Raw genomic sequence first — 16467 nt, forward strand, 5'->3', positions numbered from 1 at the left:
CTCTATAACCACGCTTTCGAGCGACTCTGAGCTTGGCTCCGCGCCTCTGAGTTGCCGCCGTTACGTCCGGAAATTTGTGCGCGTTATAAATTGCATTATTATTATTATTCAGATGGCGAGTTGTTATGTATTTGGAGATGGCCGTTGTTAATTTTCTTCCCTCTACTTCTTCTTCAGTCACCCGGCTAGGTTCCGATCCGGGTGCCAGCCAGCCGGCCAGGTTCCAATCCGGGTGCCAGCCACCTGGCATTCCGCTAAATACCAGTGGCTGAGAACGCAATGCCTGTTTTTTTCGCGCCCACAGATTTGGATCACGGTGGAGAAGCAAGACAAGAAGTCCAGCACCTTCTTCTGGCCAAGGTGAGAGAGAGAGAGAGAGGGGAGGGGGGAGAGGGAAGAGCAGGGGCACATGTGGGTGTGTGTGCCTGTGCCTCAAATGATGTGCAAAAACATCACCACTGGGGAGACAAAGGCGGCCAGGCATGGTGCTGGCCACCCACTCCTTTCGCATGCCGTGCCGGCCTTCACAGGTGCTACTCGATAACAGCACTTGCCCCAACAGTGTGTTAATTCAACACGGGGGATCTTTGTCTTTGTGTGTGTGTGGCGGTAGTGTAGCGGTTAGCACTGCACTATACACCCGGCGAACCGAGTTTGATTCCCACTCACGGCCAACACCGGTGACGATGAATTGAACCGGTCCTGGGCCTCCTCTAGATCGACTCAGCCTCAAATGAGTACCTGGTACAGTGTGTAAACATCGCCAGTAGGGAGACAAAGGCGGTCCGGCATGGTGTTGGAGACCCACCCCCTCGTGTGCTATAGTGCCAGGCTTCATAGATGCTTGCTAACAGCACTTGCCCCCAGCAGTCTGCTAGAGGCTACACGGGCGGATCTTTGTCTTTGGTATCGCAATAACGGGCCTATCCATTTAGAAATGGTAAAACCTGTTCTCATTTTTCATACCTTGATACTGGGAAAAAAGTGTCCCACGATACAGCTGCTCACCCCAGGCTATACATGCTCCGATACTTGTGGCATTGTCTTTGTACTGTTCGGCTTCTGTTGTTCTCTGGTCTGACACTGGTGGCAGTGAGACTGGGCCATGCAGAAGGCTTCTGTCCCTGGTGTAGGCCAATCAGTTTCAAAGACAATGCCATCTATAATTATCAGAGCGTGTCCACCATAAGTAGTGTGTGTGGTTCATGCGGTACTTGATGCCTTGCAATAGGTATCATCTATTTGGTGTTTGAACAGCTCAACTTCTGTTTTATTGCCAGGTAAGGGTGTAAACATCTCTTCTATCACATTGTTCAACCTCCCCGGCGTTCTTCCTTTCAAGGCCACCGCCTAGGGGCTCCCACTACCCTGATGAGATGTTAACCACCTCGCCTGCTATGCAGGAATGTCGTGGGGTTCGAACCCTGAGCCTTGATGACGCCTCCTGCTGTATATTTGGGGTTTGCATCTCTCTGTCTCCCCGTGGTTGCGTGTCGTGCACGTTCAGAGTTTTTGGCTGTTGCTATAAATGTCTACGTGATGATGATGATGCTAAGCCAACTTTCCTTGTGCCTATCGTTTGTGATGGGCCAGGTCGCTTCTGGAAAAATATCTTTAAGCAGTTTGGTTGAATTCCCCAGCAGCACGCACTGTGGAGGAGGGGGAGGAGGAGGGGAGGATGGTTTGTGCTGAGACGCGTGAGGTTTGTTTCTCTCTCCGATCTCTAGCGGCATCAACCACGACCTGCGCGTGTTCACGATACTGCGCTGGCTCGACCTTCCCCCAGCCGAACGGTGAGCTCTTTGGCAAATACCCTCACGTGGTAATTCAACGCGGACGATTGCCACTATTCACATCATCGTGTTCGCTGCTACGGTTTTAGCGTCATTATTTTGTATTTCCCTGAACACACTTTGACCACCCCCTCCTCCCGCAACGCAACAACGCTGAGGTCAGCGTTAACATTTGCCTGTGCAGTGACAGTTTGTAGTGAACACTACAGTGAACACTACAAACTCTGTCTTTTTCCTGCCCTCTTCTTGTCCCTATTACACCTAAAACTCCCCACGGTGCTTACTTGCACCTGTGCCTCACACCTTATTTCCCCCCCCCCCGATGTGCCGCGTGTCTACGTCCCTGTGAACGCAAACCACGGTGCTTACCTGTGCCTTTTAATTTATTTTCTGGGCCCCCTCGATGCGTTGCATAACGCTGCCCACACACGTACCCCTCCAACCCCCCACCCCCTTTGCCCCCCCCCCCGGCTCTCTCACTTCTCGCCCCGCAGGCCCATCGTGTACGGTCTGTACGTGGAGCAACCGGACCTCAACGGTCACCTCTACGGGCCCAACAGTTTCAAGGTTCGTGAACTTTTAATTATTAATCCCTTCAAAGGGGCTCTCCCCCGTCCTCGTCCCCCCCCCACCCCGGTCCCCGCTGTTTGCCTGCCCATGCGGCGCTATCTACGCGACCCGCGCTATCTCGCACGTGCCTGCGCTTGTCTCCCTCTCGCCCTCGCCTCCCGCTCTTGCGCCAGTGGAGATGAAACGGACAGCGCGTTTGTTGTGCCGGCGTGGGGGTCGGAGGGGTGGAGGTCAGCGCGTGGTTACAATCCGGCGGTCACACGAAGGTTTGCGTGGGGGGTGGTGGCGGTGGCGGGGGGTCCGATGGCAACGAGACACGCTCAGGGATAAGCGCCGAGTTTCACCGGGGTTCACGGCATGCTCTCGGCAAGGACACTCGCGTGGGGGGGGGGGGTTACAGGAAAGGGATGCGCACACACGCGCACACGTGCACACGTGCACAAAGATATACATGTCCCGTAGGGATTTTAACAGACTGTTGGGGCAAGTGCTGACGTTCACGAGCAGAACTTGTGAACTCCGGCAAGGCAAAGAACAAATTTGACCTCAGGTCTTCGCTCATTTACCAGCTTCACATTCCCTATTGCCGTACAAAAACTGGAGGAAGGGCCTTTGCTATTGATGCCCCCAGGGTCTGGAATGCTATTGCCAATAAACTGCAACTTGAATCACTACCTATGAGATCTTCACTCAAAACTGCTCTAGAGGAGTTGTACACCCCTAGCTGCCACTGCTATTCAGTGGCCTAAAATACAATAAAATGTTTCGCTCCGGATGACCGCTGCAAAGTATTATCTGTATTTTGATTTCGTGTGCTGATCTTAAAGGTGCATTGAAAAATTTGATACTCCGACTGATGCTCCTGTTGTTGTGGAGTGACTCATGCAGTCAGCTGTGGCTCTAAGGTTTGGTGTTACATGTTGTTTACGTAGTTTATTGTTAAAAATTCGGTCACAGTTCCTATGATCACTGTTACATTGCATTTATGGCTTTATTTTGGTGATTTCTAAAAGGTTTTTGGTTTGGCCATGTTTTTTTTATTGTAGTATGGAGTTAGACTGATGGCCTTAATCTAAGTTTTATTGTTGTTGTTGTTGTTTGACTTGCATCCAACTGGGATATTTTGGTGTACGGTGCTATTTCAGGAATATTTTGATTTTTTTTCCTGGATTTTCTGTTTGCAAAGTCACACATAGTCACTTTAAGATGTTTTTCTTGTTCGTGTTTTTGTTTTTTTGTTTGTTGCGGTTGCACCCGATTCAAGAGTCGAATGGCTCACAGGGCCATACCAAAATAAATGAAACTATGAAACTATACGGGGCGTCTTTGTGTGTGTGCGTGTGCACGGCAGGTGAAAAGCATCCTCGTGTACGTGGACGAGCTAGTGGGGAAGCTAATGGACGGCTTGAAGCAGAGGAACCTGCACAAGTGTGTGGACATCATGTTCGTGTCAGACCACGGTAACGCACCACAGCCTCCTCCCCTCCCTCCTCATCCCCCTTCTCTTCTCCTTACACTCCTCTTCCCTCCTCCTCCTCATCCCCTTCCTCCCCCCTCCTCCTCTCCACATTTAGAATTGACATCACGCGTGTTTAGAGTACTTGGCTGTTCCTATACATTTTTACACGACGACGACGATGATGATGATGATGAGCCACTTCGTTGAGCTATTATTTGTGATGGCCAAAGTCGCTTTTTTTCATCGTTTTAGTTTCAATAAACGTCCTCGCAGTGTCGCTTCAAGTCCAAATCTTCGGACAGCAGTTGCCCGGCTTACACGTGGTCTGGCGAGAAGCGGCACAAACGGAGCCCTCATCCGTGAAGGCCTAACAGAGCCCCATGATAGCTTCAGTGAGGCCTTCCCTGCTCACCTCGTTTCCGCTCCTCACTCAACACTCACTTCTTGTCCCCGAGCTCACCCCGTAACCACCTTAACCTCCCCTGACACCTGCTGTAATTTTTTTGAGTTTGCGTGTCTCTGACTCTCTCCCCGTGGTCGCGTGGATTTTTACTCTGGGTCCTCCGATTCTAAAAACGACATTAAAAACTTTAGTGTTTTTTTACTGGAGTTCGGACTAAACCTCGGAGGGTGCGGTGTCGCCACGTGTGTACGCAGGCATGGCCGACGTGAGCCGCAGCCGTGTGGAGTTCCTCAGCTCCTACCTCACCAACGTCGACAACTTTGAGCTCATCCACGGCTCGTCGGCACGAATCCACCCCAACGCCGCCGCCGCTGGCGGCCACCAGACGTGTGAGCATCGCACCCATTGCCAATTCGCCCACACACAACAACAACCACCGTCATTCGCCACTTAAGTGGCGGTGATGTCACCACGGCGCTTGTGTCAGGCTATGTGCACGTTAAGGCACACACACACACATAGACAAAGATTCCCCGCGCGCGCTGATGCACGGACGGACAGACGGACGAAGATCCCCTCCACCCCCCCTTGTAGCCTCGACAGGATGTTGAATGTGTGTGTTTTTATCGATGAAACCCTACCTAAGAGCTTCTTAGCTCACTTTATAATCAACCGAACTCTTTTGTGGGCAAGTGCTGTCGGCGAGCACCGACGAAGGCTGACACGGCCCGCCTATGACGGGGGGCGGTGGATTGGCCAGCGCCACTTGAGGCCGAGCCGACCTAGGGGAGGCCCGGGACCGGTTCAGACAATGGCCACTGGCATTGGTGGCCGTGAGCGGAAACCGAACTCGGGCCGCCGGGATGATAGCGCCGACCGCTGTCCCGCCGCTCCCCGGTGTATTCGCGAGGAACAGCGCTCAGCGGAGTTACAGCCGAGAGTCTGGTGCGTCCCAGCGTGCTTCACATCTGTAGGGTTGTCTTAAGGGGTTGCATCAGGAGATCCCCTCGGCCTTCCGGCACCGGTGTAGAGTCGGCATGCGTCGCTTATAGCAGAACCGTGCTTTTACGCAGGGCGGCCTTCGCACGAAGCTCCCAGAGGCACCGTGGGCGAGGGGGAGCTGGGCCCCCCTCAGTCGTTAGTGACACAAAGCCAGGCCCCCTGTCAGGGGCTCTGTTGTGAGGCCCACTCCGGGCGGCCCTGTGCTTGTACTGTGCTTGTACTGTACTTGTACTGTGCTTGTACTCTACTTGTATAGTGCTTGTACTGCTCTTGTACAGTGTTTGTACAGTGCTTTAGTTGCCTGCACTGTGCTTGTACACTGCTTGTACAGCACTTGCACTGTGCTTGTACAGTGCTTGTACTTCGCTTGTACTGTGCTTGTACAGTGCTTGTACTGCGCTTGTACAGTACTTGCACTGTGCTTGTACAGTTCTTGTACTGCGCTTGTACATTACTTGCACTGTGCTTGTACAGTGCTTATACAGTGCTTGTACAGTACTTGCACTGTGCTTGTACAGTGCTTGTACTCGCTTGTACAGTACTTGCACTGTGCTTGTACAGTTCTTGTACTGCGCTTGTACAGTACTTGCACTGTGCTTATACAGTGCTTGTACTGCGCTTGTACAGTGCTTATACAGCGCTTGTACAGTGCTTGTACCGCGCTTGTACAGTGCTTGTACAGTACTTTCACTGTGCTTGTACAGTGCTTTGCGCTGTGTTTGTACAGTGCTTGCACAGTGCTTGTACTGCGCTTGTACAGTACTTGCACTGTGCTTGTACAGTGCAAGTACAGTACTTTCACTGTTGTCGTGGCTCCACGTTCGCTGCCAGCGGCTCGCTGTTTCGATCAGCGACGGCGCGGGTTACCCAAACAATGTTCTCCGCCAAAGTCCTTCCTTCGCGAGAGCAGGCGATTGCCTCGCCAGCATCCTACTTCCAAAAGTGTCCCGCAAAGTCTTGGTTCTTTCGGTAAAGTCACCACCACGTAAAATGAGAATAAAATAATAAATTGATAACACAATAAAATTCTCACGACGTTTCGGCCACAGCACAAGCGGCCTTCATCAGGTGAAGGGACGAGACTGCCTGGAGGACAGCGCTGGAGCGAACACAGCCAAGCTCAGACCGCGACCTTTAAGCTGTGTGAGAAGAAACCAAGCGCCTTGACAAAAGGAATTAGCATACAAATTAGCATTGAAATAGCTGAGTGATTAGCTTGTGACTGGTCACAGAAATGGCCGCTTATGTTGTGGCCAAAACGTCGTGAGAATTTTATTGTGTTATTTTATTTTATCAATTTATTATTTTATTCTCATTCTACGTGGTGACTTTACCGAACGAACCAAAGAAGATGAATCCTTGCAGTCACGAAAGCTTTAAATCGAAATTTATCCCGCAAAGGTTCTGGACATCACTCGGCAATGCACTCAGTGCGATATACGCAGCAGCAGCAGCGATTGTCGCTCTCCCTCCCCCCTGCTCTGCTGTGGTTTTATTCCGGGTTCTCTGGATTTCCCTGCCGTAGCTAAACAAAGACAAAGATACAATAAAATTATATTAAAACAAAAAACATTCACGACGTTTTGATCACAACGCAAGCGATCTTCATCAGGTGTCAAGAACAAATCACGGAGGTAAATACAACAAAAAGATGAGAGACGAGAATTCAACAAACCTGAAAAAACATTATGTGAAGCACAACCAGTCAGGCCAACAACACAGTTAGACGAAATTTAACACTCCTCTGAAATTCGTGGTCCGCCAGGAAGTGTCTAACTGTGTTGTTGGCCTGACTGGATGTGCTTCACATAATGTTTTTAGGTTTGTTAAATTCTCGTCTCTCAGCTTTTTGTTGTAATTACCTCCGTGATTTGTTCTTGACACCTGATGAAGATCGCTTGCGTTGTGATCGAAACGTCGTGATTGTTTTTTGTTTTAATATAATTTTATTGTATTTCATCAGACGTGACTTTACCGAAAAAAAACAATGAGTCATTTTATGCAGTCACGAAAGCTTTAATACTTTATTAAAAACAAAGATCCCCCGTATAGCCTTAACAGACTGTAGGGGCAAGTGCTGTTAGCGAGTACCTACGAAGGCCGGCACAGCACACGAGGCGGTGGGTGGCCAGCAACCACGCCCGGCCGCCTTTGTCTCCCCACCCCCTCATGTGTTACAGTGCCGACCTTCATCGGTGCTACTTACTCGCTAACAGAATTTGCCGCAACAGTCTGTTACCGGCTATACGGGGGATCTTTGTCTTTGTGTGATATCACAATTCTGAGAATAGGCTCAAAACGGAAGGTGTTAAGATGTTCAAACACCAAACAGACAACACCTATTGCAAGGCATCATCACGTCTGCATGAACCACACCTGTGGCAAAAGCACGTGTGATAACGACGATAGGCGAGTTCCGTGGCAACGAGCGAATACTCCTGCGTTGTTTTCTTCCCTTCCTCTGGAGGGTCGAGTAACTCCACCACCAGAGGGTTGTGGAACGGCAACTCTTTATTTCAAAGGGTTCCTCTGAGGAACATCCGTTACGACCAGGTGCACACCAGTCGACCCCACGTTACACAGCACCTCACTGCTTAATCCCTGTACAGCTTCCATCCGAATTGGAATAGATGCCCTGTACTCTGAATTGATTACTCCACTGGTGGGTGTGGCCTACTGTGCAGTCACGTGAGTCTATGGGTCCAATCCATGGTCATCATTAACTCCACAATTATACGTGTGATTTATGACATTAAGCCCATACCGGCTATACATGCAAACACGCATCCTCTGATAATAATAATACAACACCAGAAACAGCAGCCTTGGCCTTGTCTCATCACCGGTGTTCGACTGGAGAACGACGCCAAAAGGCGGACAGCACAAGTGGAATGAAAGTATCAGAACACTTATAGCTCGGGTCAAGCAGATCTATATACATGACATTGCCAATATCCAAAATTATAAAAAATATAGTAACAATAGGTTTCACCTTTTCTGACAATTAAACAGGAGGTGTTAAGATGTTCATACACCAAATATAAACCTTTTGCAAGGCATCAAGGCTGCATTGACCACACATACGGCAAAACATGCAGACGAACGTGCTCTGGTAATGTATGCATTGTCTTTGAAACTGATTGGCCTACACCAGAGACGGCAGCCTTCATTATGACCAGTGAACGATGACAATAAACGCGGACAGCACAAGGGCAATGCAAGTATCAGAGCATGGTTAGCCCCGGTAGTTGTTGACGTTGTCGTCATCGCCACCGTGTGCAGAGTGCTGAGTGCAGTAGCCCGGGTGTTGTGCATCGGCACCTGCCGTCATTTTTACCCCGTGTGTTGTTGTTGTTCACTTCTCCCCTCTGTCTCCCTAGTCGACCAAAAGGCTGTCATGGCGAACTTAACTGTGAGTTTGCTTTTCCTCTCCGTCTCGTGCCGCGGCTAGGAGATGTTAACGACCTCGCCTGGTATGCAGGAGGGTTCGTGGGTTCGATCTCGACCCTGAGACGCCTGCTGTATATTCCCCGGGTCCTATGTTTGTTCCCTAGGCGTTTAGAATGAACATCACGTGTTTATAGAGTATTTGTCTGCTATTAATTTCCACGTGATGATGATAAGCCACTTTGTTGAGCTATCATTTGTGATAGGCAAGTCGCTTCGACAAAAAGCGTTATGAAGCTCAGTGGGCCTTATCTGGTAAAATAAAAAGTTAACTTTTTAGTTTAGGTGCCCTTCCGATTAGCATGGTTATCTATGTACGGTGCGAAAAAAGTTTAACATACATACGTACACACGCACACACATGCATGCGCACACACAGCGCACACATCACCACATGCGAGCACACACACATGCATGTGTACACACAGCGCACACATCACCAAATGCGAGCACACACACATGCAAACATCAAAGGCAAAATTCATCCGTTCAAACTGTGATGTTAGCGAGCAGCACCTTTGAAGGCTGGCATGGCACACAATGTGGCAATGTTTACACACCACAACAGATACTCATTCCAGGCTGAGTCGATCTAGGGGAGGCCCAGGACCAATTCCGATAATCGCCACTGGCGTTGGCAGTGAGCGGGAATCGAACCCGGGTCACCGGTTCGCCGGGTCGCCGGGTCGGTAGCGCTAACCGCTACACTACCGCTCACCACACACACACACGCACGGACCGGCGGTGCGACCGAACCGGGTGACGATGCCTCGCCCCTCTCGCCGCTCGTCCCAGTGCCGAAGACCGGATCAGCACTTCCGGCCGTACCTCAAGCAGCACCTGCCCAAGAGGCTGCACTACGCCTTCAACCGCCGGATCGAGGACATCCACCTCTTTGTGGACGAGCGCTGGCTGGTGGACAAGTAAGCGTTGCGTGCGGCGATGGGCGACTTGCGAGCGGCCGGGCAATCTGGTGCCGTGGAGGTGGCGAGCAAGGGTTGGTGGCTCACCGACGCGCCCGCGTCGAGGAGGAAGCCGTTAGGGGCCATCCATTTAGTACGCAGGCATGGAGGGGGGAGGGGAGGTTAACCCAAATGCGTTCGCTTGCGTATGGGGGGATCTACTAACAATGTGTATACGCATAGGAAACGGGGGGGGGGGGGGGTGGTGAAGCCTCGATAACAATTTGTTTACATTGGCCTTCAAATGAGCCACAGTTCAGTTTCTTCAGCTGTCTGACAACAAGTACTACCGGGAGAGGTAGGCCTGTGGGAGAGGTGTCACTCGTGTGCCACCGTGCCCCTGACTGCAGCTATCACGCAGCTCAGCAGTGAGTCTGACATCGTCTGGCGGCCTGCCCCACCGTGGATGACCACACATCCTTCAATCTGGCCTCACCGCAGACTTCCGCTGGCTCAAGATTTTAGCTGCCGCGGTGCTCTGTTCGTGCTGCCGCTGCTCGGACTACAGTACTAACACTGGTCTGAACATCGGTCTGCTGCTACAGCAGATGTTCATTCCGCTCGGCTGTTCATTCTGCGCAGCAGCGGTGTCACCGGGTAACGTGTCGTCGGAACGAGACGCCTCTGCTGCTTGCGTTTTTTTGTTTTTTTTGTCCGCTCTTGACCTGCGGGACGTCTGTACAAAGCTGTGACGGTCCGCCCCGCGTGCGCGTCGTTGCTTTCAGGAAGGAGAGCGGCGACAAGGATTACCTCTCTGGGGAGCACGGCTACGACAACCGTTACGAGAGCATGCAGGTGAGTGGCACGCCGCACGGGCACGGGGGCGGTGCCACGCGGCGCGGGGGCGGTGCCACGCGGTGCGGGGGCGGTGCCACGCGGCGCGGGGGTGGTGCCACACGGCACGGGGGCGGTGCCAAGCGGCAGGGGGGCGGTGCCACACGGTGCGGGGGCGGTGCCACGCGGCACGGGGGCGGTGCCACGCAGCACGGGGGCGGTGCCCACTTGGAGCAGCGATAGAACTGATTGATTGTAGCCAATGATGATGATGATGACGATGATGATGCCGATGACGTTGATGATGCCGACGACGTTGATGATCCCGACGATGATGATCATGCCGATGATGATGACAATGATGATGACGACGATGATGATTATGACGATGGCGGTGTTTGCTTTGTAGGCAGTCTTCATTGGATACGGTCCCAGCTTCAAATACAAGACGGAGGTGGACGCAGTGGAAAACATCGAGCTCTACAACCTCATGTGTGGTGAGCGCATGACTCCTCCTCCCTCTCCTCCTCACTCCTCCTCCTCCTCACTCCTCCCTCCTCCTCCGTCGTGCCGACTACACCAACTCTCCTGGGGGGGCAAAGTGAGCGGCTCGCAAGAAAAAGGTCACGAGTTCACATCCTGCCTGGGGTGGGCTGGGGGTCGTTAACGCAGCCCATCATCATTTCCTCCCTGCGGGGAATGGGGAGATAAAATAGGGTACCACTTTGTGGAGGAGTAAACAGCGGTTCGCCCCTGCCATAGGAATGTGTAATTTCCAACACTGGCTCTGCAGGGCTATATAGACAGGGGATGACCACCACACATGTGTGTGTGTCAGGGTGCGTGTTGTGGGGAGCGGTAGTGTCGCGGTTAGCGTGCTGGACTTTTAACCTGGCGGCCCGAGTTCAATTCCTGCTCACAGTCAGCACCGGTGACGATTATCCGAATCGTTCCCGGGCCTCCCCTAGGTCGACTCAGCCTTTAATGAGTGCATGGTGCGGTGTGTAAACATCGCCACTGGGGAGACAAAGGTGGCCGGGCGTGGTGCTGGCCACCCACCCCCTGGTGTGCCGTGCCGGCCTTCTTAGCTACCGCACGCTAACAGCACCAGCCCCGACAGTCCGTTTGCGGTGATGTTTGCGCGTGCGCTGACGGTGCGCTCGGTGGTGGGGGTGGGACTTTGCGTGTTGTGCCTCGCGTAGACCTCTTGGGAGTGATGCCCATGCCGAACAACGGCACGCACGGCAGCCTGAACCACCTCCTGCGGAGGCCGGTGCACCGGCCGGCGCTGCCCGAAGAGGTCTCCAAGCCGGCCTCGTGCCCGGCCACCGTCGCGGCCGATGAGGACCCGCAGTGCGAATGCGACCCCGGGGTACCGGCGGCACGGAGCTCGCTCACCCCCCCCCACTCACCCCCCCGCTCACCCCCCCCCCCCCCACTCACCCACCCCCACTCACCCCCCCCCGCTCACCCCCCCGCTCACCCCCCCCGCTCACCCCCCCCGCTCACCCCCCACTCAACGCCCCGCTCACCCCCCCCCAGCTCACCCCCCACTCAACGCCCCGCTCACCCCCTCCGCTCACCCCCCCCCACTCAATGCCCCGCTCACCCCCCCCCTCCCCCACTCAACGCCCCGCTCACCCCCCCCCGCTCACCCCCCCTGCTCACCGCCCCCCCCCCCACTCAACACCCCGCTCACCCCCCCCCCCCGCTCACGCCAACTCACCCCCATTCACTCCCCGCTCACCTCCCGCTCACCCTCCGCTCGCCCCCAGCTTGCCCCAACTCACCCCCCACCGCTCGCACCCGGATTGCCCCCCAACTCACCCCAACTCACCCCTGCTCACTCCCCGCTCGCACCCCGCTCACCCCAAACCACCCCTGCTCACCCTCCGCTCACTCCCACATTCGCTCCCCGCTCACCCCAACCCACCCCCCGCTCGCCCGCCCTCCCCGCTTGCTCCCCACCACTCGCTCCCCACTCACACCAACTCACTCCACCACTCGCTCTCCACTCACCCCAACGCGGCTCAATTAGGCATTGAGGCACGGGTGCTCAACTCCCGTTCGCAGCCCTGACAAAAAACCCAGTCGTGGAAATTCCACATTCCTATGGCGAGGGGGAGTATACCCATAGTACGACCGCTATTGAATTCCCGCAAAGTGGTGCCGATTGTATCGACCCCGGAGAGAAGGAAGGGATGATGATGGGCTGAGTTGACCGCCTAATCGGGATGCGAACTCGCGAGATAAACTTAACCATTTTGTATTTGACCAGGTCAGGCCCACTGAGCTGTGTAGATATTTTTTAAAAGCGACCCACGCCATCACAAATGAGAGCTTAACCACGTGGCTTATCACGTGGTAATCTATAGCAGCCAAGTACTCTAAACGCGTGACGTCGATCCTCAATGTGGAAGGGAAAAACCGGAGTACCCGGAGAATAATCCACGCGACCATGGGGAAAGAGAGAGAGACACGCACAAGCTAAAAATATACAACAGGCGTCAGGGTCGGGATGAAACCCGTGACCTCCTGTATACCAGGCGAGGTAGTTAACATCTCCGAGCCACTGTGGTTCCCAGATCTCCCGGCTGCGTGTCGCTCGCTCGTCCGCTGGCTACAGCGACAATGTTTAGGCCGCAATATTGATTCCACATTAAAGTGAGTTTTTATTTCACGTGTACATTACTCGTATTGTTGTTGTCGTCGTTACTCTGCTCGTTCAAAACTCAGACTAAGCCTCGCGGAGTCTCAAGTCTCATTCTCAGGAGGCTCATCATGTCGCAAGGACCAAGCGATCTTGCTGCTGCTGCTGCTGTGAAATCACAAATGAGTCATTTGGCATGAGGATCTTTGGCCACTGCCAGTTGCTTGGTTTTTTGTTGTTGGTTTAACATCTAGTCGTGGGTTTGTGCGACCAATATTATCCATACTAGAGATATTTTTTTGGGATAGATCGCATAAATATAAATGTGCCATTGAACCCGCCACCACGACTACCCGACACAGCTAAACACTCAAGGGTTTGTCACGAAAACAAAGCTGTGCCCAATTCGTTACCAGATGAGCACTTTACCGGTTGTGTGTTGCAGAGTAAACTTACTACAACGTTTATAATTCGAGTAGCATGACGTTTACACCGGTAATTACAACAACCAGCCTCGCCAGGCGACTGATTGCCACGTTTTGTTTCCGTTACAAACCTTACTCATTGGCTGTGTGAGGTGGTGGTGGCGGGTTTAACGCGATCTAACCTCGACAAAGCCTCTATCATCGATGTTTTTTTCTTGTTATTTAGCAGACTACATGTAGAGAGGCGCCAGAGTCGGGAATCGAACCCCAGGAATTTTTGTTGCCGTGAGGTGCGAGTGTTACCACGGCAGGTGTCACCAGGTGGCACTCATGTATGTGCTCTATGTTGAACTTCTTTCGCACAGCACGTAGCCAACCGTGCTAATCGGGGGTGCGGGGGGGGAATGGCGACAAACTAAAGACAACAACAACAACCACATGCAGATCTAAAGAATTTACTTTGTCAATCGAGAAGATGATTTTAAAGTTGCGTTGCTCGCAGCAGCTTCCGAATATCTTTAGGGAAGAGCGTTCCAGACGGCCGCGGGAGCGCGTCTGAAAACGCGCGTGGCTGTCCCGACAACAACGACGCAGGAGGCTGTCGTACGGGGGGAGAGGCCGTCGCTAACGCCGCCAGCGACACCAGCGCCGCTGACACGCTCCTCTCTGCTTCTTTGTTACAGTCGTACCCAGCCGATTCGCTCAACCGCCAGCTGCTCAACTCCGTCCCGCAAGGTGCGTTGAGCCCCCCTCCCCTGCCTTGCATCCCACCTCGCCGTTTGAAACGCGCCGATGAGCGAGCTGCGTCCGTCTGTCGCCGTGCGCCTGTGTGTCTGTGTGCCTGTGTGTCTGTGTGTCTGTGTGTCTGTGTGCCTGTGTGCCTGTGTGTCTGTGCGTCTGTGCGTCTGTGCGTCTGTGTCTGTGTGTGTGTGTATGCTGATGATTTGGTAATAGCTGCTCATTCAGAGGAGGAGTTGGAGACGCTGCTGCTGAGACTGGAGCGTGCCACTAAGAGGTGGGGCCTTACCATCAGCCCCACCAAAACTAAGCACCTGCCAGGGTATTTTGTACCATCGGACACTCCACCCCCACAACTCCCAATCGGTGATGGGGCAGTTGTGGAGAGAGTGGAGAGTTTCCCATACCTGGGCAGTGTGCTTATGGCTGGCTCCAGTTTAACAGCAGAGGTCTCACTCCGAATCAGTCGAGCGGCAATATCTTTTCATCGGTTGCGTTACGCTATGTGGAAGCTACCTGGTCTGTCGCTCCGTACTAAGCTTCAGGTATTCTCGGCCACGGTCATTCCCTCCCTTCTCTACGCTTGCGAAACGTGGACCCCCCTAATGGAACATCTTCACCGGTTAGAAACATTTAGGCTGGCCTGCCTACGATCCATCCTGGGTTTAACCAGACTGGATTGTGTGAGGAGCTCACAAATCCTTGAAATATCTGGGCAAGGTCCCATCGGTGAGCTCCTCCGGCGGGGAAGGCCGCATGCCCAGCCACCACATGCCGAAACAGCTTTTGTTCGGCCGGATTGAGGGGGCTAAGCGGGCGCGGCACGGGCTAGAGAAGAGATGGAGTGATGTGGTACAGGAGGACGTGGAGTTGAGTGGACTTGCCGATGACTGGTACCAGCGGTGTCAAGATCGGCCTCTGTGGAGGAGGCTCGTGAAGGACGCTACTGGGCAGTTGGAGGTAGTCGCCCTCCAACAACAACAGAGGGCGGAGGAGCGACGCTCAGAATAACGAGCGGAGCGCCGGGTGGCTAAAGCACAGCAGGTTGGCACAGTAGGGGGCACAGGTGGTGCACCAGCCAGTCATCTCAGTCAGTCGACCCGTGGCACCTGGGTCTGCCCCGTGACCTCCTGCCAGCGGGCGTTCGAGACTTCACGTGGCCTCAGGGTGCACATAGCCTGGCACAAGCGTCGTGGTGACGTCACCGACACTTAGTGGCGAATGGCGGTTGTTGTTGTTGTGTGTGTGTGCGTCTGTGTGCCTGTGTGTCTGTGTGCCTGTGTGCCTGTGTGTCTGTGTCTGTGCGTCTGTGCGTCTGTGTCTGTGTGCCTGTGTGCCTGTGTGTCTGTGTGTTGTGTCTGTGCATCTGTGCGTCTGTGTCTGTGTGTGTGTGTGTCTGTGTCTGTGCGTCTGTGCATCTGTGTCTGTGTGCCTGTGTGTGTGTGTCTGTGTGGTGTGTCTGTGTGTCTGTGCGTCTGTGCGCCTGTGCGTCTGTGCGTCTGTGCATCTGTGTGTTGTGTCTGTGCCTGAGCGTCTGTGTGTTGTGTCTGTGCGTCTGTGTGTTGTGCATCTGTGCGCCTGTGCGTTGTGTCTTTGTGCCTGTGCGTCTGTGTGTCTGTGCGTTGTGTCTCTGCCTGAGCGTCTGTGCGTATGTGCATCTGTGCGTCTGTGTGCCTGTGCGTCTGTGCGCCTGTGGGTTGTGCGTCTGTGCGTCTGTGTGTCTGTGCGTCTGTGCGCCTGTGCGTCTGTGTGTCTTTGCGTCTGTGTGTTGTGTCTGTGCATTTGTGCGTCTGTGTGTCTGTGCGTCTGTGCGCCTGTGTGTTGTGCGTCTGTGTGTTGTGCGTTTGTGCGTCGTGTGTCTGTGCGTCTGTGCGCCTGTGTGCTGTGCGTCTGTGTGTTGTGCGTTTGTGCGTCTGTGCGCCTGTGCGTCTGTGTGTCTGTGCGTCTGTGTGTCTGTGCGTCGTGTGTCTGTGTGTCTGTGCGCCTGTGTGGTGTCTGTCTTTGTCTTTGTGGTGCATCGGGCCAGTCGCGTGGGGAGCAGTAGTGTAGCGGTTCGCGCGCCCCGCTATGAACCCGGGCCTCCCCTTGGTTGACTCAGCCTCAAACGAGTACCTGGTGCGGTGCGTAATAAACATCGCCACTAGGGAGACAAAGGCGGCGGGGCGTGGTTGCTGGCCACCCACTCACCCCCTTCATCTGCCGTGCCAGTCTTCATAGGTGCTCCTAACAGCACTTGCCCCCCAC

At 53.8% G+C, this 16467-nt stretch overlaps 1 protein-coding gene across 4 annotated transcripts in view; it reads left to right on the plus strand.

Annotated features, from left to right (window-relative positions):
* ENPP2 (ectonucleotide pyrophosphatase/phosphodiesterase 2) overlaps positions 1-16467 on the plus strand; it is a 72801-nt gene that overhangs the window by 30695 nt on the left and 25639 nt on the right. For all 4 annotated transcript variants that reach the window (XM_076073866.1, XM_076073865.1, XM_032980138.2 and 1 more), the window contains 11 exons: positions 305-360; positions 1728-1793; positions 2288-2360; positions 3715-3823; positions 4480-4614; positions 8608-8639; positions 9470-9597; positions 10362-10431; positions 10820-10907; positions 11613-11782; positions 14169-14220. In XM_076073866.1, coding sequence (XP_075929981.1) covers positions 305-360; positions 1728-1793; positions 2288-2360; positions 3715-3823; positions 4480-4614; positions 8608-8639; positions 9470-9597; positions 10362-10431; positions 10820-10907; positions 11613-11782; positions 14169-14220 — 979 coding nt within the window. The remainder of the gene's footprint in view (positions 1-304; positions 361-1727; positions 1794-2287; positions 2361-3714; positions 3824-4479; positions 4615-8607; positions 8640-9469; positions 9598-10361; positions 10432-10819; positions 10908-11612; positions 11783-14168; positions 14221-16467) is intronic.

Source organism: Petromyzon marinus, chromosome 43 (genome assembly GCF_048934315.1).
Source record: "Petromyzon marinus isolate PM22_M1 ecotype Great Lakes invasive population chromosome 43, UKy_Petmar_22M1.pri1.0, whole genome shotgun sequence".
NCBI lineage: Eukaryota > Metazoa > Chordata > Hyperoartia > Petromyzontiformes > Petromyzontidae > Petromyzon > Petromyzon marinus.